General features: G+C 41.6%; 1 protein-coding gene across 8 annotated transcripts in view; it reads left to right on the plus strand.

Moving 5' to 3' along the window:
• Positions 1-17,171: 17,171 nt before the first annotated feature.
• The window catches only part of kmt2cb (lysine (K)-specific methyltransferase 2Cb), a 54,690-nt gene continuing 44,043 nt past the window's right edge, over positions 17,172-27,818 (plus strand). For 3 of the 8 annotated variants that reach the window (XM_076021428.1, XM_076021432.1, XM_076021429.1), the window contains exons 1-4: positions 17,172-17,984; positions 21,736-21,924; positions 25,568-25,656; positions 27,379-27,526. In XM_076021428.1, the coding sequence (XP_075877543.1) occupies positions 17,911-17,984; positions 21,736-21,924; positions 25,568-25,656; positions 27,379-27,526 (500 nt within the window). In that variant the 5' untranslated portion in view covers positions 17,172-17,910. Of the gene's footprint in view, positions 18,171-21,735; positions 21,925-25,567; positions 25,657-27,378; positions 27,527-27,818 lie in introns of all 8 variants that reach the window. The other 5 variants (XM_076021427.1, XM_076021430.1, XM_076021433.1 and 2 more) reach the window with 3 other exon arrangements.

Below are 27,818 nucleotides of genomic sequence, written 5' to 3' on the forward strand. Positions count from 1 at the left end.
GTTCCTTGAAATTAGAGAGACTTTAGTCAAGTTTACACATATAAAACTATACTGTCACTGTGTAGTTACTTTCACAAACCGGCATGAATTCACTTGTTGTTTCCATGTTTCCATGTTTGAGCAGGGGAGTTCCTTCATACAAGCAGCAATTAGACACCCACAGGCAGTGTGCTGCGGTACGCGGCGAGACTGTGTCACCTCCTGGGTCTGGCCCCTCTGTGGTTGATATTTTGCCATTGAGCTATAATGATGTAGGTATGCAAAATAAGTTCATTACAGAGACTATGGTACGGGTTTAGTGAAACCACAGGGGGCAAAGTGGCAACCAACTATGCAAATACTAATGATCAGAAGTTGGGGAGATTTCTCTATGTGCATGTGCAGCTAATTGGAGGGAACAAAGACGATGCTCCGCACAAGATTTCCTTTTATAGATCAAATTGGAAATTGTGTTTTTTTTTCCCCACTCGTGTTCTTTACATTTCGCCGCCACCACGGCCGTGTGAAGTTGTTGATCACAAGCAGGAATCGCACAGAGGACGAACACAACCGAATGCAGCTATGGCCAATGGAGACAACTTCATAATTTTCCCAGAGGAAGTAGGCTACAGAGAGAGAAAGTAAAGTCTTGCTCTGTACCCCTCTCTTTGCCGCACTGCACTGGTGCGGAACCATAAATAATTGAACATTATATAGCATCAAAGACACACAATTTAGGTATGACAAAACCCCCATTGGGCTGCCTCGGCAAAAGAGTAACACAACACACGCTGCACCTTCGAAGGCAGCAACAAAGCTGGATTTCCTTATTTTTCTTTTTCTTTTCCTTCTTCCTTTTTTTACAGTGAGCCACTGGTGTAGTTGGGGATTTTATTACAATATTTGAGAAATGGCTGCAATGGATGGTTTAAACTGCTATAGTAATAAGCGTGTGTGTGTGTGTGTGTGTGTGAGAGAGAGAGAGAGAGGGGGTAAGGGGCAGCGCATGTGCGGGTCAAAGCAGCATGCAGGCTTCCTCCATCACAGAGCCATGGCTTGCATATCAGCACCACGGACAGCGGCCGGGCAGCTCTGTCGCCGTATTAATGGAAGAACAAGTATGGGGTCCTGACACCACAGGAGACCTACAGTTATTGCACTCTAGTGGGAACACTCAAGTAGTGTAGCAGTTCAAGACCAGGAGCAGAGTGACCCTGGGCCCACAGAAATGTAGAAAAGGGCCGGATGAAATGGAATTTGGGGCGATGAACGGTGCAGTACGCATTGCAAATTTGAGACTTTTCTCTGTCTGTTTGAATCAATTTTGTGAATTCATCCTAACACACCTCCTAGCCAGTAGAGTTACAGGGTGTTTTTACTGGACCTTTACCAGTGCTAAGTCCATGATGAACAATATGGAAACAAATAATATATGCTAATGAAAAGCTAAAATGCAACTGAAAATGAACAATAATTGTGTGGTAGCTGGGAGCACAACTAAAAGTCTATCCCTTAATGTTCATTCTGTTATTTTAAATAGTTTTGGTTTTGGTTTTAATTGTATTGGAAAACATGGAAGAACAACACCAACGTGAAGTTGAAACAAAATTTGAATATCTATCTGTCTATCCTTATTTTCTCCTTGCCATCAGCGGTGTAAAGATATCGAATTACAGCTTTGCAGCAAGAAATGAGATGATCATAAAAAGTACCAGAGTTTCAAGTATCTTGTTATCAATAAAGCATTTCCTGCTGGATATCAGAGTTCTGCAAATGTCCTGATGCATTCTCAGATCTTGTTTCAGTCCTTGTGGTTTTTAAGCACATTGCTGAGAAGAGAATTGATAAGAGCAGGACATTAAAAAATAGACATAGACAAGTCAGGGTTAAAGTTTTGGGCTATTGTTCATCCATAATTCATGTTTTTTATCTATTCCGGTTTCAGAAAAGTAACACCCTTTTCCATGAAATTTTGGAGAGGGTGTCCCTCAGCGTTCCAGTTTTATGATTGAACACAACATCACCATAATGTATGTACCAGTGCCAAATTGGTTGCACATCCCAAATGAGTTGAGAATGAATTAATTCAGGACATTCGGATAACACTTAATAATTCCATCACCACTTCAAAAGTTGCAGGCCCGACACGTAATAAATCACTGACTTCTTGCTGGAAATCCTTTTTTTCTCTCAGCTGGCCTTCTGCATGGGGCCTTTGAGTCATAAATAAATCTCTGTTCTGAGCAGCACATGTTTGATGGACCTGAGGGTCTCCGAGGTCAGGCATGAATGTGGCAGTTCTAAAAGTCAAGACTTAAAGTTATAATGACGTAACTTAGGAAACAGAAAAAAGCAGCATTTTATAAACTTCTCTACTTAATGGTGCTCTGGCTTCTGAAGTGATGACATGAGGTTGACGTGACATAAGGCAGAATAAAGGAGGCAGCAGTGCCTCAGTCCTTGACATTCATTTTTACTTCTCCGCCTGGAAAAACACTGTTGCCTATGTGATGCCTCTAAAACACATTTGGTGAGGAGGGCTTTATAGAAGACAAGCCTGCTTTACAAAAAAAAAAAAAAAAAACTTCTTTGTAACTGCGAGAAGGAACAGCTACAAAGCAGAAAGATCCCTTTGAAATGGTCAAGTGAAATCATTTGCAAAAACACTAATTATAGCTGCTGCTCAGCAGTGAGTCGGGACCCGGCTGGTATAAGGGAGACGAAGGTAGGCGGGGGAGGAGGGGATAAAAGGGGACAAAAACATTTGAGAAATGTTAGAAGATCCACAAGCATCCAGCACAGACATGGTCAGTGGCAGACACTTCATTCTGCTGTAAACTTGAGTCACAGTGCTTTGGCCCCTTAGTTTGATTTTGAACTTACTGAGCTACAGAGAGAGGCGGTTCGTGTAAAAAAGGGAATTTTAGTTTTTAATTTTTCTTTAAAGAATGCATGGTTTGCCCTCACAAAAAATATCTGATGGCACAGTTAAGACACACCTCCTAATTAGTGTTCCTTAGTTCTGATCCTGGAATGCATGACACTGCAGGTTTCACGAGTTTCCCTCTTCCGACGAATTTTATTGAAAAGAATTTTGGAATCAGCTCTGATGATGAGCTGATTGTGAAGGGGAACAGATCATCAGCTCATTACATAATAAGATTTGCGTTTATGCCACAGGATTTTTATACTCGCTGCCCAGTTTTCAAAAGGCTATCTAACTACTAGAAGCTTGTAAATCCTGTACAGTGGACCTTTAAAAATAAATCAAATGAGAAAAATAAAAATCATCATTTGTGGCGGTATTCCAGTTATATCAACCAAAACTGGATGTGATAAACTGGATGTGCTTTGTGTTAAGTTCTTGCAGAGACAAATACTGAGACCATTTCTTATATTAGTGTTTAGCTTTTTAATTGTTATTGACCACAAATATAGAGTTAAAACAATTAGTCATTTGGATTTCTTATTGCTTTTCTGGGTGGACAACACCTGCAAGGTATTTATGAATGTTTTTATTTTTGAAAAACATAGTGTATACAGCACAACATAAGACATGGGCACACACACACACTCACATATCCTGTCCTGCAAGCTCTGCTTTCAGGACAGGGTCTCAAACTTCCAGCAGTGTCATCTCAGGTTGTGGTTGAGCGTGACTTCCTGTTAGATTGCCTTTCAGCTGCAGGTTTTCACAGCTCATGTGTACCACTCCTCTGACATCCATATCGTAATTACCCTTGACCCGAGCAGGGCAACGGTCACAAAAAATAGAAAGAGTGTGTCCAGGCTGCATGCAGGAGGCTGCTTACTGTAGAAGGTTGTCCATACATGTATGTCAAATTAGAATTTTGCCTTTCTGTGCATTCCTGGCAGTGGCAGACAGTAAAAGCTGCTCATGCGATGTCCTAGGTGAGTTTTGCACGGTTGGCAGGTAGTGCGGCTGTTTGGAAATATTGCAAAGCACATGATTGACAAAGATGAAAGTCACTGATTATGAGACAAATCTGTTCATCTATTTTTCTCAGAGATTCATTCCTTGGTATATTAAGCTTTCATCATGCTAATGACGTTACACATTTGTGAGGAATTTCTTACGTCTATTCCGCTTTGAGATTATATTATATTATATTATTTTCAGGTTCTTTCATGCCACAAGGAAAATGCCAGCCAACATTAATTAGCAAAAGCCATGCAAGCCAACAAACCCATAAAGACTATCGACTGATTAGCTAATAATACTGCATGTATTTTGTCAGAGACTTGATTTGGACAGATATGTGTGGGCTAACAACCTCATCGTGTTTTGTCCTGTGTGCTTCCCCGTGTGTGTAGTTGTCACATGAGAAACAAGCGACAAAGACAATGATCTCTCCATCTTGGAGCTGCATTCCCAGTCGCCTCCCATTGCCAAGGTGCTTGCTTCCATTGCTCGCAGTAACAGGAATCAAGAGGTTAAGATGATCCTTCTACACCCCATGTAGATCCAAGCAGGAAGGGAATGACCACAGTTGCACCATCACATTATTCACGGGACGCATACCTTCATGCATCACATTGGCAGCACATTAGGCCTGGTGCGCTTTGCAATGAGTGCTTATAAAAGGGGGAAAGTGAGGCAAATATTTCACTTTCACAAAAATTGCTATGCACACACAAAAGTCGACATACTGGCCCTGAAAACAATTACTCACCATCAAGGCCTTTTGTCTGCGTGCGCTTTGTTGTTGACAAAAGCAGGGGTGGCATTTATCACCCACAAACCGGCGGGGAGGAGCCGTGAGTTTCCAGCGCCCTGTACTTGGGCAAATTCAGCCACAAATAGCCAGGATGTGACGACTGTGATTTGTGGTTCGTGATTTATGATTCTTTGTGATTCTTCTGCATTCAAACCAGCCCCTCCCCCGCCACAGCCTCAAAACAGATTCTGCTCTCAAACGCTTTTGTATGAGAAGGTCATCAGTTCCATACCACGCTCTGGAGCTGCTCCACTCCATCAGCATCAAGCTTGTTAGCCGTCGTCTTGTGTAAATAAAACAGGTTTGAATGGATGATTTCAGGTATATATATGCTTCCTTTTATGTCACTAAACTCTCATCAAGACCTTTATAAAGTTTTTCCAATAAAAATGTTAAGCTTTTTGCAGGCTGACCTTTATGACAGCAGAAATAGAAACCTGATAACCAGAACCACCGCTTGAACATCTCACACTCAGCTCAAACTGAAAATCAGAGTTGGCTGAACAAAGAATTTTTTTTAAAAGCTATAATGTAAACAGAGTTTTGAATATCTGGGCTGCCGACTGTTTCGTCCCAACTCTGTTCCTGCTCTATTTTTGGCCTGATAACCATTCGCTTCCGCTGAGCTTTAAAGACAACCTTCATTGTTTTGTGTTTGGGATTATATTTAACATTTCAAAGAGCAGGTGAACAAAAGGTTCCCTTCTCTGGCTGCTTGTAGACAATATTAGCAGAATGATTTGTCTGCTCAGCTCCGTCTCCATGCCCACACAGGTCCCAGTTTGGTATTTTGTCTAACCTCAACACTCGAGGCAAACCAGCGAGAGAGAAAACTTTTAAAAGGGGAACACGTTCACTGAAAAAACATTCATTGCCGTTTTCATTTGCGATGTGAGCAACCTCGTGTCACCTTAAAAAACCTGAGTGATGCCTTCAGACTCGCTGACTTCCTCACAGGTCTTTGAGGAGATCCTCTGGTACCCAGAAAACAAAATTCTGTCTTATTCCATAAGAGACAAAGACAGCATGGCTTATTTAGCTGGCTCAAATTCAGTCAGGCACCAGTGTTTAGTTTAGTTTTCACCCATTACATGCTGACTCGATGCGCCTCTCAAAGGCCTGTTGAGCGACCTCTTTAAAAAGACATGACATTACACAGGTCTTTGAGAAGTAGCTCTGTGACTGCAAACACTAAACCACCACCAACTTACAGAAATACACACAACATTCTGGACAGGAAAATTAGTTATATTTATCTATTGAATTATGAACTAAACATTTTTGCTATTTTATCCAACAAGCGCATCCAGGGAAGATGTGTCAGAGCACTCTACCTGCAAAACTATTTGGCCGTAACCATTAAGTAAGTATGTAAACGCACTGCATGCAGAGCTTAATCGGACTAAGCAATAATTCGGTTTTCTCGTCCAATCGGAGTTCTCACCTTGTCCCCGTATACATGCAGCTGAGAAATTCGAATTATTGACGGGAACGTGTCCTCCTCCCAACACTAGGGGGTGGAGTGAGTCTTTTCAGCTGGTCAGCTGCTTTCGGTTGACATATTAAATCATTATGATATGTACGATAGTTCATAATGTACGCGTTGCTTACTTTACAGATAAGGTGTACCGTATTTCTTGTGCTCATGGTTATTTTAAAAGGCAGACAAGAACGTCGTGTGCTGTTAGAGGGCTACAACAACACAATTTCTTCGATGCTACGCTTTGTGCCGTCGCTACGGACCAGAAACTCTCTCTTCTTGTTGGGTTCGGGTTCGGAGCAGACTGGTGGGAGAGTTTGTTTACAGGTTTTGTCTCATTAAAGTGCCGACCGTGGAGGAAGCTCGTGCCACTGCACGCCGTTTCCAGCAGAATAACAGCGAAATTAACAAAATAAAAACAAATCAGTAAAACATCTCTTTGGTGTGCTTTTATTTACAAAGTTAAAATTCTTCTAACTTACAAAAAATGCGAACGAAAAGGTAGAAAAAAAGGTCTCCGTTTCTCTTTTAGAAGAGAAAGCATCACCCCGGTCTCATCCTCTCTCCAAATGTCAACATTCTTATTCGCGTTTGCCAGGTTGTTTCGCGCCGTCTGTTTTGTTAGACGACGTAGTTGTGCGGTCATGAGTCGCGAGAGGGAGGCGTGACGCGTGCGCACTCGCATTGTCCAGTTAATTGTCCGACTAAGGCGTACACATGGCAGAGAAATTCGAATTCCAATCGCATTATCTGGGTGTCTCAATCGGAGTTCTCCGATTCCAATCGGAGTTCTCAAACTCCGATCATAATCGGACTAAGGTGTTTACATGCACGTGAGTTATCCGATCATAATCGGACTAAGGCGATAATTCGAATTTCTCTAGTGCCATGTAAACGCACGAATACTACAAGATTTAAGACACACACAAACATGACAGTAATAACGGTAAAAATCAGAATGCAAGACGAATGGACCTGTACAGAGCGTTCTAAATAAATGTAAAAATGAAATAAATAATCACACACTGTAGTGTATATTTATCAATGTATAGGACAGGAGAGAAGCTGGAGGTGTTTAAAGCAAAGCTTTATTTTGTACTTACTTGCATGTGTTCAAGGATGAGAGGTGGTATTTGAACATTTTGTTTAATTCATACAGCCTGTGTATAGGCTCTACTCATTTACACAGCACTCTCTCAAGCAGAGAGCTAATTCATTGGTGTCAATATATGCTTACAAGGATAGTGTGTTAGCAGGTGTCATGATCACACTATTCATCTTTTTAAATGGTGAATAAACTCAACCATACAAATTAATTCTGTCTTTTAAGTTTTGTCGATTTGACAAGTTTCAATTAGCTTGTTCCAATATTTTACTCAATTGATTAATTTGTTCTCATACAGGAGCAGTGAAAACATGAACAGACTTCATAACAGTCCTAACAGTCCATGCAGTTTTTTAGGATCCTCCAAAAATAAGGCTGTGTGAATATTTGCTGATTATTCAAGTTATAATTCGAAACTGTGGCCAGCTCTCTCTGGAGGCTTGGTGAAAAACACTGAATTTAATTGGCTCTACTGAGGTCTGTGTTGACGCTGCGGTGGTCTGGCAGAGAGCCCGGGATGCTCCCACAGGGAGAAAACAGGAAGAAATGCCATACCCAAAATTTTAATGCTGCACCTCTCAAAAGCTGTCATCAGATAAAAATTAAGCTGCATCCAAACCAGTTTATCTATTGACGATTACTCAGCTGATTCAGACACACATCCCTCACTTTTCTAGATCTCTGCTTCATCTGATGCTAGTTGGTATTCTTGATAAAGATTTCAAACTTTTGTCCCATGTTGAACAGCCATGACACAGAGCACCAGTCACTGAGCCAACTGCATCACTGACTGACTGCACACTGCACAGGTTTTCTATTTTCTTTACAGCTTTCAACATCACTCCTGAGGCAAACTGTCACACATTTCGTCCATTTTTCAAGGATATTGCTGGGGAATTCAAATGCTGAAAAAAATAGATTCAGATCTGTGCTGTTTTTTTGGTCAAATTGGGATTTTTTATGCAATTTCTTTACTTTAGTGCTTTTGACAAGCACTTGTGCAAAAAGTATGCAATACTTTTCTGCATTCTCACAGTCATGAAAAGAAATATAATTATCCATGTCAGTCCTGTCTACACTTTTTTTTTTTTTTTTTTCAAATCTTTTTCAGACTTTTGTGTTTTCCTAATGGCAAGAACAGGGGTAGACCTAAAAGCACAAAACCTTCACAACAACAGCAGGCAGAGTCGGTACGCAGCAAGCAGTCAGCAAAGGCAGCAAGGAGAACAACCCAAAAGGTATTTACAGCAGGCAAACAAAGGAATAAAAAACACTGGAGACAATTTCTGAAAAGGACAAACACTGAAATGCCAGTGGGAATACCAGGGCTAAAGACCCAGAGGGAGGTGAGAAAACGGGCAACAGATGCAATACATTAGGGCAGAGAAGCTAATCAGCACAGGTGGGGAGGCACACGAGTGAAGGAAGTGAATGCGAGAGAGAGGTAAGTCCCACCAGAAAAAAATAAATGACACGAAAGACCACAAAACAACCCAAACAAGGTGTGGACCTGTCAACTATATCAAGAGGAAGGAAAAAAGAATGGCAAATTTCAGCCTGCTTGGATTTTTATTGTGAACATAATAAACATTTAATTACGTGCAGTGTTGAAAATATGAGTTCATTTTTTTTCCCTTTGCAAGAATAACAAATAAAACGAACAGCTGTGAAAGACTCAACCTGGGAGAGAACAGGAACAGATTTGGTTCAAGTAATACATAGGGTTGAATTTCAGTATCCTTATCACTCATTCCTTTTAATAAACCACGCACCAAAAACACTTCAGCTGTGGACATGATCCCAAGCATAACATTCAGACGTAAAGAGTTAATATAATATTTAATAAGGTTCAAATAATAGTAACAAAATGACATGGGCTCATTTATAAAATGTGTTGAGTCTGATCTCAGAAATGTGTTTCATCCCAGTAGAAATTAAAGTCTAAACTAAGGTTGCGTTATCACAGTTATCCCAACAAGGAAGGATTCGAGGCGTGTCAGAACTGCACACTTGAGGAGTGAAATAATGAGGAAGGTATGCATGATCAGTGGTTATTTTGTCATGTTAAAGAAATTAATTGACACCAAAAAAAAGGTTCTCTAGCCAGACAGTTGATTGACTTTCACTCTCAGATTAATTTGGAGTGTCTTGAATATGATAAATGCTATTCGGTTACTTTGGACATACAGTAATTGATTACTTAGTGAGCACTTTCAACTTTCTGTCATTAGTGTCTTGACCGAACCTCTGTACGTTAGCTTTGGCTCAGTTGACAAAATGTGTGACTTGAGACTTAAACCCACAACCTTGCAGAGATGCTATAACTCTGCTGACTGTCTAAGGCTGTCTGCTCAACCGCAGCAGTAGGACAGTAACATTAGTAACAATGAAAGGGTTTAAACTCAAAATGCTCTGGGCTTATGCTAACTCTATGTACATATGGCCAGTCTCAAACTTGGGCTTTCAGGTGAAATTTAAAAAGAACCTTGAAATGGTGTGAAATGTTAAACATGAAGTGAACATCACACAACCTCATTTACTCTCAGCTCTTCGGATGACACAGACCTGTGTAATTTTGCCAGACTGCTGACATTTAGCTATAGACTAAGTAGTCTTGAAGGTATTTTGAAGAGGTTGAACTCTCAACTCTCGCCCACACTGTGTAAATTTCGAACCCTCTGAACTGACAAGTCAACAGAGGTTTTTGACCTTCACTTCTGAACACACAATGCCAAAAAAAACCTTCTGCAAACCAAATGTCAGAGTGAGGTTGTGGGGAATGCAGGATTTCAAGTACATATTCAGTTGATCACAGTGGTGCTCTCTTGCATTTTGCTGTATTCCAAACATGTTCAACCATGATAATTAGAGCACTTCCCTATTAAAAATGCAGATGGTGCAGATATAAAGCTGCCCGAGGGCTTTTGCAAGTACAGTTTTTAGACGTGTGTATTCATTTTTGGACTATTATTGGAGCCTTTTATTTAAACATAAACAAAGGGTGTTGTTTTTCATATTTAAAGGAATGCGTGAATCATTGACATGAAAATTCCCATTACAAAACAACATTCAAAGCCAGGTCATTGCACATTTAACAATTAGAACCTTTTGAAAATGTTTACTTTGCTAGGTCTAATTAATTTCATAGTGGTTGATACATATTGTTGACTAGGAGCTAAATGAGATAAATGTACATATTGGTTAGGAAATGTGCCTAAAATTAGGCGTTCATCTTTTTCTGATTAAAATGGACACATTCAGAGATGTAACATGTTCTATTCCCTGGCAACAAAATACATGTAGCAATAAAATTAAAATCTTCAAAGGGAATTCTCTGTGAATAACTGGATTTGGTTTCCCACCCTCACATCCCCGTCCCTGCGGGCAGTGGCCGAGAACCCTGTATGTCAACAGACCTGGGATCTCTAACCAAAGCCCACCTTAATCTCTTTTGTCACATTCCCTTTACTCCATGAAATGGCTCCAGGACAGCGTATCGGTCCTCTTGAGTCACGGCCCGTTGCCCCTCTCGTTTAGTTTCCTTTGTGAGGTTTAGCCCTTTGAATGTACCTCCTCTTCAGCTGCAGCAAGATTGAGGCTCTGTGTGACCTTATCTGAGTCAGAAACCTGCCTTATGCAGCCCTGTGACCAAATGACATTTAGTGAATTATGAGATGTATTTTTAAGGGTCTCATCTCACGTGGCAGGAACAGTGTTTTTTCCACAAGCAGGTATAACTGTGGAAATGGTGAAACAGTCGGAACACTCACGTGGGATTGCGACCACACTGTTCATTGCTCATTTCTTGATTTATTAACTCCACATCTGGTTGGGGATTGTGAATTAGAAATAACCTCCAGGCTAATTCTGTCATATTTACAGTCATCATGTTAATAAAAAAAATTATGACTGTTGTGTGAAATATAAAAAGATGCTTTAATAACACATTTCTACAATAAGAAACTGAGGCCTATCTGACATGTACCTGAAGGTGTTATATGATGCAAAATTCCTTTTCTATATCTTTTCACATTATGCATTTCTCTAATCCGCTCTGAAACACCACATTTTACATTTTTTTAGGCTTGCACCACGTTTCACAAAGTGTGACGGCGCCATTTCTGGAAATCAACGTTTTTTTAATGCCACAAAGGGCACTGACACACACATGTGGATCGTCCATATGGCATAAATAACAAGATACAATCCCTGGCAATTTAGGAGAGTCAGAGAGTTTTAACCGGTGGTTATTTGAGGCACCGTTGCCTTTCTGTGGTCTCTACCCTGTCTGCCCGTTCTGACCTCTACACCCTGACAGCAACAAGGAATTTTCCTCCACAGTTTTGAGACCATTCTTTGAAAACTCTAGATATGATAGTGATGTGCTGTAAATACCAGTAGATGAGCAGTTTGCGAAATACTCAGACCAGCAGCACCAACCCAACCATGTTCATCACAGTCATAGTGCCTTTAATCCCCTTTCTTGCTCATCAATTTGGACCACATCATCTTCTCCATAGTCTTTCCTAGTCTACATGCCTCGATGCATTCAATTGCATTCAGTTTCTGCCATGCAACTGACAACTACCGCGGTCAGGGCCGGTGAACCTGTTCACTGGTCTTTTCGATTGCTGTTCTGTAATGGGCTGTCAATCTCCTAGTTACTGGGTGGGTTGGGCTACCAGTACTCAAGCCAATGAGCAAGCCAGTTGAAATTGATAAGCAACCCCTGCATAAAAAATAAATAGATGTGCAAGCTGCCATCGCACAAAGCTGATTCATGTTGTGTAAAACAGATTCCACTTCCTAAACATGAGGAAGACACAGTGAAGCATCAGTTTCCACAGGAATCTAAAGCCGTGTTGTTATCGTTGGCAGTAATCAAAAGGCTGTTTTGAGGAAGTGAAAATGTAACAATGGATACAGTATGGAATGCTTAAGATTGTATTTCGCCTGCCGCCCTGCAGGGATTCCAAAGCAGAAAACGGTAAAGTGTCTCATCTTGACTCTCTGTCACACTACCAGGATTACTATACCGTCCAATAGAGTGGTCTGAGTGTCCCTGAGGAGTTAAAGTGCAGCAGCCACGCGCCATGGTATAAGAGAATCCTCCAAGTGTACAGTGGCATGGAGCGTAGGACAGAGCAGAGTGGGACTTAACCTTGGCTTTAATAGGGCCTCTTGGGTGTGCCTCTGAGGAAACCCGCTGTCTGGTAGCTCTTTGTATTTTCCAAAAGAGAGAGTGGAGAGGGTCTGTGTTTTACCTCAGTGCAATAGAAGGCGGGTGGTGTAGTGGAGAGTCCGGCGAGGATGAGGGGGAGAAAAGATGACAACACGGGGACAACGTGACAGACGTGGACCTCGGTGGAGTGAATAAATATGTCACTTTTTATAGGCTGCGACAATGTTGTCATCTCGTTGCACTGGTCAATGATTTGTTTGGGCAAATCCGGTTGTTATAAGTGGATCAGAGGGTATTTCAGTTTGTACTATATTTGGATGTCGGCTCTGAATAAATGTCAGACGAGAAAAGAACCAAAGTGTTTACCTCCTCAGCTAATGTGACAGAAAATAACAGTTTGAGAGCGGAAAAAAGCAGAGAGCATCGACCTGTCGGCTCCAGAGGATGACAAAGTGCGTGCGACAGGGAGCGTTTCTGTTCCATACACATCAGTGCCAGGATAAACGTCTTGCCTTGCATCTGTTCTGGGTCGTAACACCTCATGCAGACCTGAGTGTCTGTCTGCATATGGTCGTGGGTTTTAATTTTTCCCACTGAAAGCGGAGAAGCACATCCTGCTCCTGGTTGGAGTCTTTGATGACGCAACCACTGAGATAAGACGAAGGCTGTCCAGAGAAGCAAAATCCCAATTTATCCCATTTAATTAGCTGCCGTATCCCAATATTATTTTGTCAAACAAGTTGTGAGGATTTCATCACACTTTTCTTTCTGTCTTCTTCTCATCTTCATGAAAGGCTTCTCCAGTCACACTTCCTCCTCAGCCTTTGGGCTCTGCATCACGGGTGGGATACTGAAAGCTAATGTGAGTTTCTGAAACTTGTAACCTTGACATCTAATCCTTCATCACTACACTTTGCATGTTGTGTTCCCTTTCTTTGTTTTCTTTTTTTTGTGAGGAAAACAACTCTCCCAATGGTTGGGAACCTGGTGTTTTAATGACCCCCCCCCCCCCCCCGCCCCCCCCCATCACACATACACATGCTGCCTCTATATCTTTTTTTTTCTCTCTGTCTCTTTCTATCCTTCACACTTTGGATATATTCCCCTGTGATTATAAATAGATTCTAATTAGCTCCTCCAGCCATGGGCAAAGTAATTGTTCATCAAGTAGGGACCGCACTCAAGAGTCCCTCTTACATTAGAGCTTGTAGAAAAAGTTTAAAGAATGGCAAATCCCTCCCCTTGCCCATATTATATTATATCATATTATATTATGTTATATTACAGTAGTTCGAAAATAATTCTGCTGCACAATCAGTTTTATTATAAGACGAAAGGATGAACAAAGTTCAACCCAAATATATGACAATAAGCAGGATCTTTACATTAGACAAATAAACAAAAACTGGAGTCAGTGTAAGTCGTCATTACTCTCTGAAGTGAGTCTGTTTATCTATGATGATAAAAAAAAAAAAAACTGAATGATACGAATGAACAAGAACATTACAGCACATCCTTTAGTTTGTGAAATCAAAGACAAGCATTTTTGTTTTTTCATTCCATATCCATAAACAAACCTGGTAGTTTTCAACAATTCGTTGGGAATAGCTTAAATTTTCCATTTTCAAATACAACTATTTTAAAGGAAAGTGCAGTGATTCAGGATGTTTAAACTCTCGTCAGTCTGAGACATTTGTGATTTCACCCCCCGTGTATTTCAACATTTTATTGAAGATTTAAAAAGATTTTTTTTCAAAAAAATTTCTTCTGTCCTTTTTTGAAGTTTGTGTTATCAGCTCTCACACTAAGCCGAATTTTATTTACAACTCGCTGCTTGCAGCGAATTCTTCGGGAAAAAAAAACGTTTTGTCCATTACCTGGTTCCATGTTTGTTGTCTTATTATATTAATGATATGATCCATCTGCTCAAATGGTAGCTGTTTGTCTTGTTATTCATACTGCTGCAAATGGCGCTTGTCCTCCTCTGCAGCATGCATCAGTGCCTTGTCTTTAACAGCCTGCTGTAAGGAATATGGAGTGAGCTCAGAAACTGAGAACGTTGTTCACCTCAAACCCTGACGTTATCAGCAGTTTTATTGTTGTTGCAGGGGCAAAATAATGATCTTGAGTTTCTTCGGGTAGCTTTGAGTTTGAATATATGATGTACATCACCTTACACCATGGTGTCTTACACGGAATACATCTTTCATTGATGATGCTTTGTGGTATTCATGCTTTGCGAATGCTCGTGGGATTAACGTCAGAGACGCTAATGATCAATAAACCGCCTGTATGACACGGATTGAAATTACCATAGAGGACGCAACAACCGCCGACGGAAACACAAGGCAATTATTTTGTAGGAATATCAAATATATCCGCTGCATTCTGAAGTTTTAACACCCACGTGGTGCCTTACCTTGCTAGCAAAGTGCAGGACGTTAGCATTAAAAATATATATATATATATAAAAATGTATTTTTCATCTAGTAGTGACAGTGATTCAGCTTCTCTTGAAAATTAGCCATAGGTGCTGATAGCTGAGTGGCATTAATTGAAACTCAACAACCAGGAATAATCTCCTTCAGTTCATTCAATCTGCCTGTAATTGTGTATTATTGTGCTGAAATTGTTTGTCTCCTGGTTAAACAATTACCTCATTTTTTAAGATAAATGAATGATCTCGGACTGACTTCAAAATGGTCAAAACAAATCATCTTATAGAGATAGAGAGTTTACTGTTAGTATGTCTGGGGATTTAACTTCTGCTAATTCTTCTAAAAAAAAAATAAATGATGGAGGATAGCAGAGAACATGTTCATCACAGGCCGTTTGGAGGTAAACTGCTACTTTCAGACATACAGTTGATTCCGGAGCCGTGTGAAAGGTACGTGACGTATAAAATAGAGCAATGCTGCCCCCTGTCTGCAAATGAATGAAAATAGTCATTTTGCCTCATCAGTTTAGCTTTAATTGACATTGAAAATGCTACATAGGGTTTATTATGGAAAAGGAAACACAGTGACTCTGATAAATCACTCAATGCAACAAAACTTTACCATCGCAAATGAATAGAATGAATCGGAAAAACAGCAGAAATCTATTTAGGAGTTTCCAATTCCATCCATTTTCAATACCCGCTTATTCTTCAGCTCAGGGGTGAGCTTCCAATTTTCAACCCTAATATTTCAGCATCAGGCACATAAATGTTTTGTGTCACAAATGTACATTTTAGGGGTCTAACCCCCTCGCCTAAAAAATACAAGCTACAACAATAGCAAACATGTCGAGTTGAGTTTTTCTCAAATGGAATTCCTTACATAAGCGTCTGTCCGTCTCACCGTAACATTACCGATGGCAACACCTAACACGTACCGCCGTTTGGAGTCCAGATCAGCGGGTCAGTGTCAGCAAGAGGACACCATGCAGCACAAAGACACCTCAAGCGGCTGCACGCGTGTTTGGAGTAATTGGGTCGATGGTTGTTTGAGTTGTAAAGGAATCCCTCATCAGAGGTCTCAAGTCAGGAGAGTAACACCTGTTCGAACCTTGGTTACATCGAACCAATCATGTGTAATGCTTTTTACTATCATTGATGAATTGACAGTAAATTTATTTTGATTTCTGTGTGTCAAAGCAACGTGGATGAACTTTGTATTGAGCAACAATGTTAATGATGGTGCATTTCTTTTCCCATGAGTCATCACAACATTTCTAACACCAACAAAGGATGCCTGATATGATTTCCATCACATTTCCCCTCTGAATGTAAGGAAGGAACTGGGTGTGGACATTAAATCTAAGAGAGGGTTGATATACTGAAGTATAAATGTTATTAATTCATGTTATTAATTCAGTGTGTACTTACCGTGGTGTGTGCTGGGTACAGTGTGTAGCCTGATCTTCCATTATAAATTAAGAGGCCATACATTTTAATTGTCGGTGGCAGTGGTATCCAGCAGGGGGAGCTCACGGCCCGGGAAAGGCATTAAAAAGAAGCTTGGCAAGGGGGTCAGGACTGCGCTCATTTCCTGTGGGTTTTAATTGAGATTCAATATCAGGGGGAGGGGGGAAGAAAACGGGAGCCACCAAGTTGTCAAGCGCGAGCTCCTCCGAAGACAAGACACACGTGAAAACACAACACCCACCGGCTCGTTTGCATATTGAGAGTAGCTGCTGGGAGCCGACCCCTGGGGGGGGCAGAGAAGGGGGGGGGGGTCTTTCCTCCCCAAATTTAACCCCTTACGTGGGCCGCACGTATGCCAGTTTGCGGGACAACCGGTTCGCCTGTTCCACTGTGTGTGTGTGTGTGTGTGTGTGTGTGTGTGCACGACGAGAAAGGAGGGGGGGGGAGAGAAAACCAAGGCCTCGCCTGCAGGGATGTACGTGGTGCTCGACGGATCTGCGGAGCACCGCTGCAGTTGCGTACTGAAAGTTCATCCACCTCGGCCCCGCCGCCCGCCAGCCCCCCGCTCTGGTGGAGGCTGCTGACGGTCGGAGTCAACACACAGCTGCTGATATTAAGCGCTGCCGTAGCCGCTGCTGCTGCTGCGCGTGAGGATCTGCATGAAGCGCCTCGCAGACGCTCGACGATCCCCCTCCGTCCCGGCTCCGACTCCACTTTTCCATCTTTTTCCCGCCTCCCTCGAGCCATTATTTTATTTACCAAATGCCCATATCCATCCGCAGGGTCAGAGAGTATTTTGAAGAAATACTCAAATGTTTACGTTGAATGCTCTTTGAAAACCGTGTCCCTCTCGATCTCGGGCGCGGGCGTTTGTCGCGCTCGCGAAATATCATTTTCTCGAGCGGCCGCGGCAGTTTTGAAGGATTTGCGGGGCGTTGTTTTGCTAAAGGGGAGGTGGGTCTAGTTTGTGAGCAGCCCAGAGGGGCTGTGCTTCGGTGCCACTTATCATTAGATATGGCCACCGTTATAGAGTACACACAAACGTCATTTTCAACTTAAATTTCGGATATTTGGTGCCCACGCCGCAGCTCGGCCACTGTCGCGCGAGGGACGTGTTCTTCGGGGCGCTCATGTTTGTTTTGCCAGGTCTCGGGAGGCGGCTGTTACTGCGTGGCAGGCTGGCTGCGAGAGTCTCCTAACTGGCCGCTCGGTCCCGCAGCTTGTCGATGCAGAAGAAAATAGAACCAGTTGCCAACCAAGCGGTCGGCACCCAGCGTTTGCCAAACGCCTCGCTGTTAGGTTGCGTTCACTGAGGGTTCGCACGAACGGCTCTATTTACCTTGCGCTGGCATTTGCAGCGGCTCGGACGTTGCCTCCGTTGTTTTTGTAGTGTTCTTGTCGGCGTTGACGGTGATCTCGCTGCTCGGAGGACTCGGGTGGCTAACAGCAACGAGCTAAATAAGCCGAACTCGTGCGACGACAGCTGTCATCGGTGAAAGGAAAGTGATCCCCCCGCAAATGCGTGCACCAGTGAAGCGGTTCCTTCTTGGATTTACCTGCTCTGCCTTTCCATCAAATGGGCAAAGTTGGGAGTAAGTGCGCAGCGTTGGGATATAATGATATGGAATATGCATCTCTGAGAATTACGGTGTTGCTTCATTGGAGAGAGGCTAGCTAGCTCAATTAGCCTGCTAGCTAGCTGCTTGATAAAAGTGCGACGTTTCAAAGCCAGTATTTTGGACATGAAGAGGACAACTCGGAATTCATAGGGCTGGAAGGTAAGTCCTGGAAGAATTTAATTAATTGTTTGTCATGCTGAGTAGATTCTTTCGGCATCCAATCCTGTATATTAAAGCCGAGCCAGCTTTATCCACCTCCAGTCTGATGTTGGGGGGTTTGTCGCCGCCTTGCCTTTCATGACTCAGACTATTCTACGGAACGGAACCTTCTGTAGTGGTTCGTGGGTGCTATGGGTTCCGAAAAGGGGTTTATATCCCCTTCTTGGTGCCCAGCACGTTTGATGCGATTAAAATCGAACCCATAGCAGAGTATAGGTGCGTTGAAAAGCAATAATAAGAGCTTACGTCATTCTATAACGTATCATTTTCACTTTTAGTCGGGCATTGTTTTCCCCTCAGAACAGTTCCGTTTCATTGAATAGACCGAGCCTTTGTGTGTGATGGTCACAAGCGATGAGCCCTGCAAGTTGGCTAGCAAATGGGTTACGCGTCAAGTTTGTCGTTATGCCCAGACTAGGCTGGGGGATGGCACGCTCCTTAGTGTTTAGACTAAATTGGGCGTTAGTTTAGTTATAAGCTAGTACGATGGGCTGGTTGGCTACTGCGGTCTCCGGTAACCTGTTAGCTGGTTTATCCCTTTCAAAGTTACCTTACAAAACATCTCAAAGTTAAATAAATATTGCGTTATCAAAATAACGGGATTTTAAAACAACAGTTATTATTTATCTCTCAATAAATTGACACACCACCGTGATGGAAGTGTGACTTTTGTTGGTGGTCGTAAAAAAAAAAAAAAAAAAAAAAAAAAGGCGACAGAAATCAACACAACAAGCTAGCCATCCTTAGCTGGAAGAAAAGCTTTGTGCTCAAGCTTGAGTTAACAAAAGCTAATGGTAGCATGTCTCCAGTTGTGGTAGTGGTCGTGGCTCGTTGTTAATCATCATTATTTAGCCTGTTATTGTGAAATAAGCTACTTAAACCTCAGTGCTGACGTGCTTGTGATTGTAGCTGTAAAACAGCACTTATCCATGTAGCTATCATCACCACTGTTCAGAGCAAAGGGGTTTAGGTGGGACTAGTGTTTTATCCAGTGATGACTCCACGTTCATAATTAATAAACTGACCTGTGCATCTAATGTGATTTTTTTTTTCTTGCTCTGTATTTTGTGTTGAGTTTTATATTATTGGATCACCATCTGTCTCGTGTGCCTGAAGGCAGGTGGAGGCCAATATAGGAGAAGATGCAGAAGTAATATAGGAATGAGAAGAATATGTTGTGTTCTACACTGGCACTAAGCTTAATTAACTAGCATGTTAAAAATATATACGGTGTGCATATATATATACACCATGATACAATATCCTTACATTTAATGTTATATTCATAATGAGATACACATTTAACAGTAATAAGCCAATGTGTAGTATCAGACCCACCTTTGATCATAACCAAATTTAGTAAAACACAAATGATGATTCATTCAAATCTATTAAGATTTATAGTTATACTTGTAGATTGTACTACAGAAAAAGTCGCTAGTTATACTGTCCGCATATCTCTAATGACAAAGACCATTGCATGATTTTTACTAAATGTAAACATGCTTTCAATTGTCAGTCAATCACATTACTGGCTTACCTAGACAACATTAAGTGCTTGCAACTCCATTTATTTTCAGCCTTAGCCAAAATCATTCATCATGTGTAAAATGTTTTTTTGTTTTGTTTTATTGTTTTTACCAACGCACGATTGAGTGGTTTTAGCTGTTGGGGGCCGTAATTTAAGCTGTTTGTTCATTGTCGATCGTTGGGTTACGCACTGTTCATTTTGGTCTAGTCACATATTTGGTCCAGTAGGGCTGCAGACGCTTTTAGCCACATTCACACCAAATCTCGTGCTTCAACAACACAAGTGGACAGCGTTGTGTGACAAGGAGGTCTTGCCTGATGATTGAATTTGCCTTGTTGCATTGGCGTCACATCGTTTACATGCATGACTGGCAGCTCCGAGTCGACGTGGGCTTTGGCAAATAAGCCAGGCTCAACTTCCAGAGAAGTGTTTGGCAAAAGTTGTCAACATATTCCTGAATAGGACACGCAGTGTTTTCGTTATAGTGTCCTGCCACGAACGGTGCTTTGTGGCACCAGAGAGAGGCATTCCACTTTCACTACTGTCTCTGCCACAGCTGTGAGGAACAGCATGTTGTCTTCTTCTCCAATTATTTCTTTCTCCTTTTTCCCGTGCCGTATTTTTGTCCGCCTCTCTTTAGAATCCCTCCCACAGTTATAGTTGGAAACACATTCCATCTAATCATAATGTGTGTCTATGTTTCCAGTGCTTTTGCAGATTGTGATCACCATTCATTTTCACTCTGTAATGAGTGTATATATACATGATCCTTTATGTGGTTGTCTCTTATTTGATTGCACTTCAATCACGTATAAACTATTTAGAAATTGGCCCAAGCAACTCACTGCTTTTGTTTAAAAAAAAAAAAAAAAAAACACTTTTTGCCTTAATGAATCTGGCCAATGAGAAATTACTGTAAAACCAATGAAAAACCATGAAACAATGAAAAAGATGTCAATGCAGTTGAGCATGTTTTTGTTTTACTGCTGTTGTCTGATGGGCAGTAAATATAATAGTAAAATAAGAAGATGGAAAGAGATTTATGAAACATTGTAAATGTGACATCTTTGTTCTTGAGAAGGTGATCTCGACCGTTGTCATTCTTCTGGCGAGCTGTAACAGCAGCAACAATAGCTGCATGCTGACCGACGCTGAGAGCAAAATATTCATTGATCTTGTCCAAGAAAAAATGGACAAAAGAAAAAAAAACATAGAACGACTCGGCAAGATATAAGTTGTGTCGCTGTTGCGTTGAAAAGCAAGCAGCACACAGTTGTTATGAAGCTTTCCCGTTCAACTGTTGTGCCACCAATGAGCTCCATCACTTGATGGAGCTCATTGGTCGGAAGTAGATTGTGATGTTTTCAGTCCTGCCAAGCGGTGAGAGGATCACAGCTAGAGACTGCCACTGGCTGCAGAACATCCTCAGCAGACTGAGGCAAGGAGCTCCCTCTATTCACCTCAACTAATTATTAGTTGAGGTTAAATAAAACAAAATAGGATTAATCTAGTTGATGTGTATACGTTTCACACACAACAAAGGTGTGTACCGCCTATAGTGAGCTTTGCTTTTCCCTTCCATCATTTAAATGCAGCCCGTGTTCCTTTCTTCTTCACATTGTAAAATGCAACTTAAGGCAGCATCCACCATATTTACCATTGTGTGGTCTCTCATAGTTGTTTTTTTTTGTTTTGTTTGTTTTTTACATTGGGCGGGTGCAGCAAATGGAAACTGTGGAATGACTGGATGTGGAGCGACGGTTCTGCGCCGCAGACAGAATTGCACCAATCGTCGCATGTTTTTAGTTTATTTTAGTAAAAAATTATCTTGATATTTATTGTGTGATGCAGGCGTCATGTCAAGCGAGCGGATCGTCTGTTATTCTAGTTCATTTCCGCTGACGAGATGACTTTGATGTTGTAATTTTGAACGTGATAGAGCATCCACTGCAGTTTTCTCTGCTTGGTCTTCAGAATGTCATCAGAGGATAAGACTGTGGAACCCTCTGACCAGGGACCCTCAGCATCCTCCAGCGGTGTAGGGGCCACATCCACAGACAGTCTTGCCCATGCAGACAAGCGACCACGCGGCAGACCTCGCAAGGATGCTGCTGCCATCCCACCCCAGGTGCCACCGTCCTCTGCATCTAAAAACAGGAGGAAGTAAGTATGAAGTACTTCTGGCATTCACTGTAAACTATAATGCTCTCTCTTTTTTTGTGGGTGAATATATACTTCTTAAGCAGTAGTCCCCTTCCAAAGCAACACTTTAATTCGCCTCAATCAGCTGAACGCGTCATCAATGACGGGAATATAATGACTCTAAAAAGTGCAAGTTCTCTGTCTAGTGGCAAAACAGCTTGCAAAATGTCAATGTTTTTCTGTATGGATGAGCCCATTAACTCTGTTTACGGCATGTTACAACTACTCAGTAGCCAATGACATCAAACTTCTGACATAAAGGTAAACTAGTGCTGGATTCATGCGTGTGTCTTTCAAAGTTGGTTGTATGTCGTGCATTTAGGGCGTTGGTTGCTTGATGAGCAAGTGTCATGATTGGTGGTCTTTGTGGGTCTTTGTGGGTTTTTGCAAGAATGAAATGTTGTTTACATTATTTTGAACAGGACCTGTATTGCACATTTCCACAACCAAGTAAATTGCAGCTTGGAGCTCAACTGTAACACAATGCGCACAAGGTTCTTAAGTCTTGCTTTGGCCTGTTGGCCCAATCTATGTGAATGCCTGACTGCCAATAGATGCTTTAATCTGCAAGCGTCCACTGGACACTGGGATGATGACCAAGGACACGTTTGATTGGTTGGTTGAGCCACCAGCTGGATTTTCCTTCCCTCCTCCTTCCTTTATGTTATTATGATGTTTATATTGTCACCGTTCAAAGTGACCTAACAGAATATTACAAAAAGCATTGGTCAGCCTATGGAGCACATCTCAATTGAATTCCACTCATAAATTTACCAGCAGTGTCGCCTGCTAAAATCTATTCATTGAGACGGACAGACGTGAACACTGGTGAACTCTATTTCTTTCACTCTCTTTTGTTCCTCTGATAGAATTCTTTGTGTCTAAATATTGATTACACAATTACAAAGTGTTCAAAGCCCATTTTCCTGTGACAAAAGAGGAGTCCCTCCCGTGGTCCTGGTAGTGTCATTTAGCTGAACGTACCAACACTCCAGCTGCAAGCTGATCCGCCGCTGCACTGAATAGTCCATGCCTGGCTTTGCAGGCAGCACCAGCTGGCTGGGACTACTTACCACAGCATTATTTTCATCTTTTCTTTTTTTCCCCTCTCCCCACGGTGGGACTGTGTGTGTGTGTGTGTGTGTGGGGGGGGTGGAAGTTGTGCAGGGTAGAGGCAGAATGTCAGTCTTGACCGTCGGTGAAATAACCCACTGCCTTTGTGCTCTGACGTGCTGCTTTCAGTGTTGTGATGATGTGTGAATTAGAGTTGGCCGTGTAGTTGCATGTCCTGCAGAGATGTCACCACCACCAGCCACTCACTGTATACTAAATACGGCCGTGATGGCTACTCATTTTTTGTTTTTTAAGTCACGAGCCACTTAAATTAAATTAGCTGCTAGTGTTTTGAAGAAAAAGAAACAAATAAAGGGCTCCTGCTGCCAGTATGTGAAAGACATCATGTTTATGGGTTTATGTTGCGCTGCTGTTTCAGCTCATCCTCAGTTGGTTCTCCAGAGGGTGGGAATATCTTCAGTCTCAAATGCTCTCTGATGTTTTACGAGTTCTTTTTCTCATTAGCAGCAGTACTCTGTGTACACCTATACACAATAAGGGACATTATTTATTATTTATGTTTCAAAATGTGGTATCTCAAAAGATGTTCAAATTGAGGATTTTGACGTGCGCGGTTCTGTTTGATTTATTGTGTGATATAGAGCAATGTGGCCCATTATTGGTCCATTTCTTTCTATTTGTGCCACAACAGGAAATGGAAAGATCTCCCTATTAGTTTGTTTCCACCTCATTAAGACATCTATATCTTAATGAGATGGATAATGATCTTTTGCTGAGGTTTTACTCCATCCCTCTTCTTTCCTTCTTGGGTCTCAGGGATCTCTCTTATCATGACACGGAAGTCATTTAGAGGGAGAGGTTGATTTGGCATTCTGCCATTTGTGATTATTTTTTTCTCTCTCTCCAGTGGCACTGAACATTTTCTCCTCCTGCATTTCCAACCCCTTTGGTTTGGTTGGCTGCGTGGTTGTCTGTATCCATTGTTAATTTGAGAAAAGGAGAACATCTTCAGCATTGCGGTTGGATGCTGCTGCTCTTGATAAATAGCTTTATTGTTGGAGGAAATGAAGTCTCTCACTAACCAGCTGTTCCCCAAAGCAAATGCCTCTTTACTCATTTCATTTGCAACCATAGTTTGGACTTTTTCTTAGTTTTTACTCTACTAGTGTTGTTTGTTCCTTACAAAAACACATTTAGGCAAAATGAGCTTGAGTGTAATGGGAGAGTAATTATTGGCAAGGTTAGCAGTTAGTAGTTTGCAACCTTGTCACTGGTTTTTGAGCTATAATTCCAATAATAATGTGTTTTTACTTGGATCATTGGTTGATGTAAGTTGGCATATTTAAGCACCAATAGATAATACATATTGAAAGAAACATGAGTTAGTGCCTGTTTTTCAATGCAACTGTACTTGCAGGTATCACCTGAGCCTTTATCGTTAAAGTTTGTATGTTGACTCAGTGCTGCTGTTTACTATGAAGATTAATTCTAGACTGCTTTCATAAGTTACTGTAAAACAATATTGAGGCGGTCAAGGCTGGAGCTCTTCTGCCTTATCTTAATGCCTTTGTTTTGAGAGGCCAAATGATTAGTGTGCACGCTCGGCGTCACCAGTCTCTGCCATTGTGAATTTTGGTGTTGCAGGTCGAGCCAATAACTAGCGCGGCTGTTTGGCAAGCCATGAGTTACAGTAATATTGAAACGGCAGGATTGTTGCTGCAACTGCTCATGTATTTTACAGCCTTGTATTATGGCTTGCAATGATCCATTATTACTTTATAATTATTTCATTTTCAGAAGGTAAACAAACAATGTTGGCATCTGGTTCATAGGCTAATATACATTCAAGCTTCATTGCGTAGCAACATCAATACAGATTAAATGAAGCATACCTAGATAACTTACTATCAATGGAATTTGATATACATCCCAACTCCTGTGTACAAAACAGGAATCATGCTATTTAGGGACAATGTGTTTTTCTTCTTTTATATTACGTTGGTCTTTTCCAAAGAGTAATTGCCTTTATTTGACCAGGAAATGTGATTACAGTTTGCACAGTTAGTCCTTCATCCCCATGGGGACTGAAAATGATGAAAGTGTGCTTGTTATATTTTGAACATGCGTGTTTAAATTCCGGTGTGTTGGCAACATTAAATGTCAGTTCGTTAAAATGCCGTCACCCTCCAAAGGTCCAGTCATTTATTTCAGCATTGTGAAGCACAATCGCCAACCAGCGCCTCTCAATATTGCTTTCTTATTGCAAAGCTCACGTAGCTATGCCTCCATCTTCAAACCCAACATTTCACCAGGCTTGTGTCTTATACCCCCCACCAGCACCCTCATGCCTTGCCCAGAGACTTGAGTGCCTCCATTAAAAATCACTGACAGCTGTGACTATATTTAACTAATTCATGACTGCACTGCCCGCCCCCCTCCTGAGGCAATCCAGGCACTTGTTTTCTTTTCTTGTGTATTGTTTTTCAATGCGTCTATTAATTTTGTTGTTTGCGTGTCTGCTGTGCCTTAGGGGTCGCACCAGAGGCAGGGTTGTCTTGGATGAAGAGGACAGTATGGATGGCACTGAGGTAGCCGAGTCCATAGGCCCTCTGGACACAGGTGAGACCTTGAAATTGCTCTTTTTTTCATCCATTATGTTCGTGTTGGTCATGTTGCGAGTGACGTAAGAACGCAACCTGCTCATCCAGCCGCAGCGTCCCGAAGGTTTCTTTCCTCAGTAAAGTCCCACCCCCGAAGGAGGAGTCTTGAGAGGCTTTTCTTGGCACCCCATGCCTCTACTTCAGGGCTGTATGTGAAAGGGTTTATCCCAAGCTATGAACAGGAATGGCTGGAGTTTTTTTTCCACCTCTTCCTTTTTTCTTCTCCTCCCTCTTTGAGATTGGCATTGAGGTGCAGTGGGAAAGAGCCAAAGGCTAATGCCCTCTAAAAGCTTTTTAAAATCCCATCAGTCTCTCTAGACCCATTTATGCGCCTTTTTTCATGTGTGTACATCACATCACGGGACCATGCCTTTCATTCTCCTGCATCGCAGTCGCTGTGCCAGAGATATTGGGAATGAAATCTGCAAGTAATTTACTCTTTTCACCCGCTGTGTGTGTGTAGCATTACAAAGAATCTGAGAGCTCAAGTGCTTTGCACAGTGATATTTTAAGCTCTTGTTTTTTGCGTTTAAATAATTAGTTAGTTCACTTTTTTTTTTTTTACAGTTAAAATTTTATACTGTCTTTTGTCCCCCGTGCTGAGTGTGGTGAATTCACACGGCAACTCTAATAAGCTAGAAGCTAGATTCTGTCTTTGTTTTTATTTGTGATTCCTTGTTTTTGCCTCTTGCCTCTTGATACTATTATCACCTCAGTTTTGTACATGCAGTCTGCAAGCTCACTACAACATGTAACCATGGCAACACAAAGTCAGCTTTGGGATCCTGACAGTTTTAAAATAAGTTCATTCATTCATTCATTTGTTCATTCAGTTATTTGATGCAATTAAAAAGGTCGGTGTAGATTATCATTGTCCATCGAGATCATTCACCCCATGTTGGTCATACAGTTATACACCCCAGCAGTGAACATTCTACAGTCTGCACAACAATGAGTCGTTTGTACATTTCATCAAAGATGGGTAAAATATTTTTTTTTGTGCAGAAATTTTGTTCCCAGACCACAAGTGTCTTCGACAGGTGCATTTGGTTATCAGAGAGTAATGAGCCAGAACAAGTCCTTGTGTAATTCCATCTGATGACTCTGAATCATTGCAGCATTAGCCTAATTACATCTCAATGAAGTGTTAATAAAATTTTTGCATGGCCTAAAGTCTCGCTGAGAGGTACGTTGGGGAGTTGTTTTGTATGATTAGCACTGTGAATTGAGCCCCTTTTTAGTTGCTGGGATATAAAGTATTCCCAGCGGTAACAAAATTTGGTGTAATTGTGTTGCGAATGAAATATCCACATTAGTATTAAAAAGTGCGTTTTTGAAACATGTTGGCCCTGCCTCTATTGTTCCCACTATTTTGTACTGGACCTTGAGGTCCCCTCTAGGTTTACTATAATAAGTGACATGCATACATGAGTTCCATAATTTGCCACTCATATTATGAATCCAAAACTTTATTCTAACCTGGAAAAAGAATATTGTATAGCTCCTTTGCAGTTGGCAGCTTGTTTTTCACCAAAAGCCAAATGCTGATTTAAAAAAATGAAAAAATCTCTTAGCAAACTTAATCAAAGAGGCCAGTGTTGAGTTGTGTTGCTCAGAGATGTGTGTGGTGTGTTTAACGCGTCGTGTTTTGACACACTTTTCTCTTCTGTGCTTTCTCCAGAAACGCCGATGCAGCTTGAGGAAACTGTGGAGGTGGTGACCACCGAGGTGCTAGAGAAGGACAGGCCCTCTTCCCCTCTGGCCCAGAGCCCTCCAGCTGAGAGTTCAACAGGACCATCTGTCCCAGCGAGTGGAGAAGTCAAAAACAGGTCCACAAACAGTCAAACTTGTTTGAAACAAACGGAAGGGAAACTTTTTGCGATTGGGTTCATGCTCACAGGCTTGAAAACAAGGTCCCTACTGCAACAAAGTGCTTTCTTTAAAAAAAAAAAACAATAATCAGGGAATCAATCTATTTAATAATATGTATTCTTTGGAAATACAACCCACTGACACTTGCCAAATCTCTGTGTGAACTGCTAACAATCAGATTATAGTCAGACTCTCAAAGACCTCCTGTCTTTAGCTGTACAGTGTGAAGGTTTAATAGAATGGTCACAT

This window comes from Nelusetta ayraudi, unplaced genomic scaffold (assembly GCF_046127955.1).
Source record: "Nelusetta ayraudi isolate G7.1 ecotype Tasmania unplaced genomic scaffold, CSIRO-AGI_Nayr_v1 ptg000011l, whole genome shotgun sequence".
Lineage (NCBI taxonomy): Eukaryota > Metazoa > Chordata > Actinopteri > Tetraodontiformes > Monacanthidae > Nelusetta > Nelusetta ayraudi.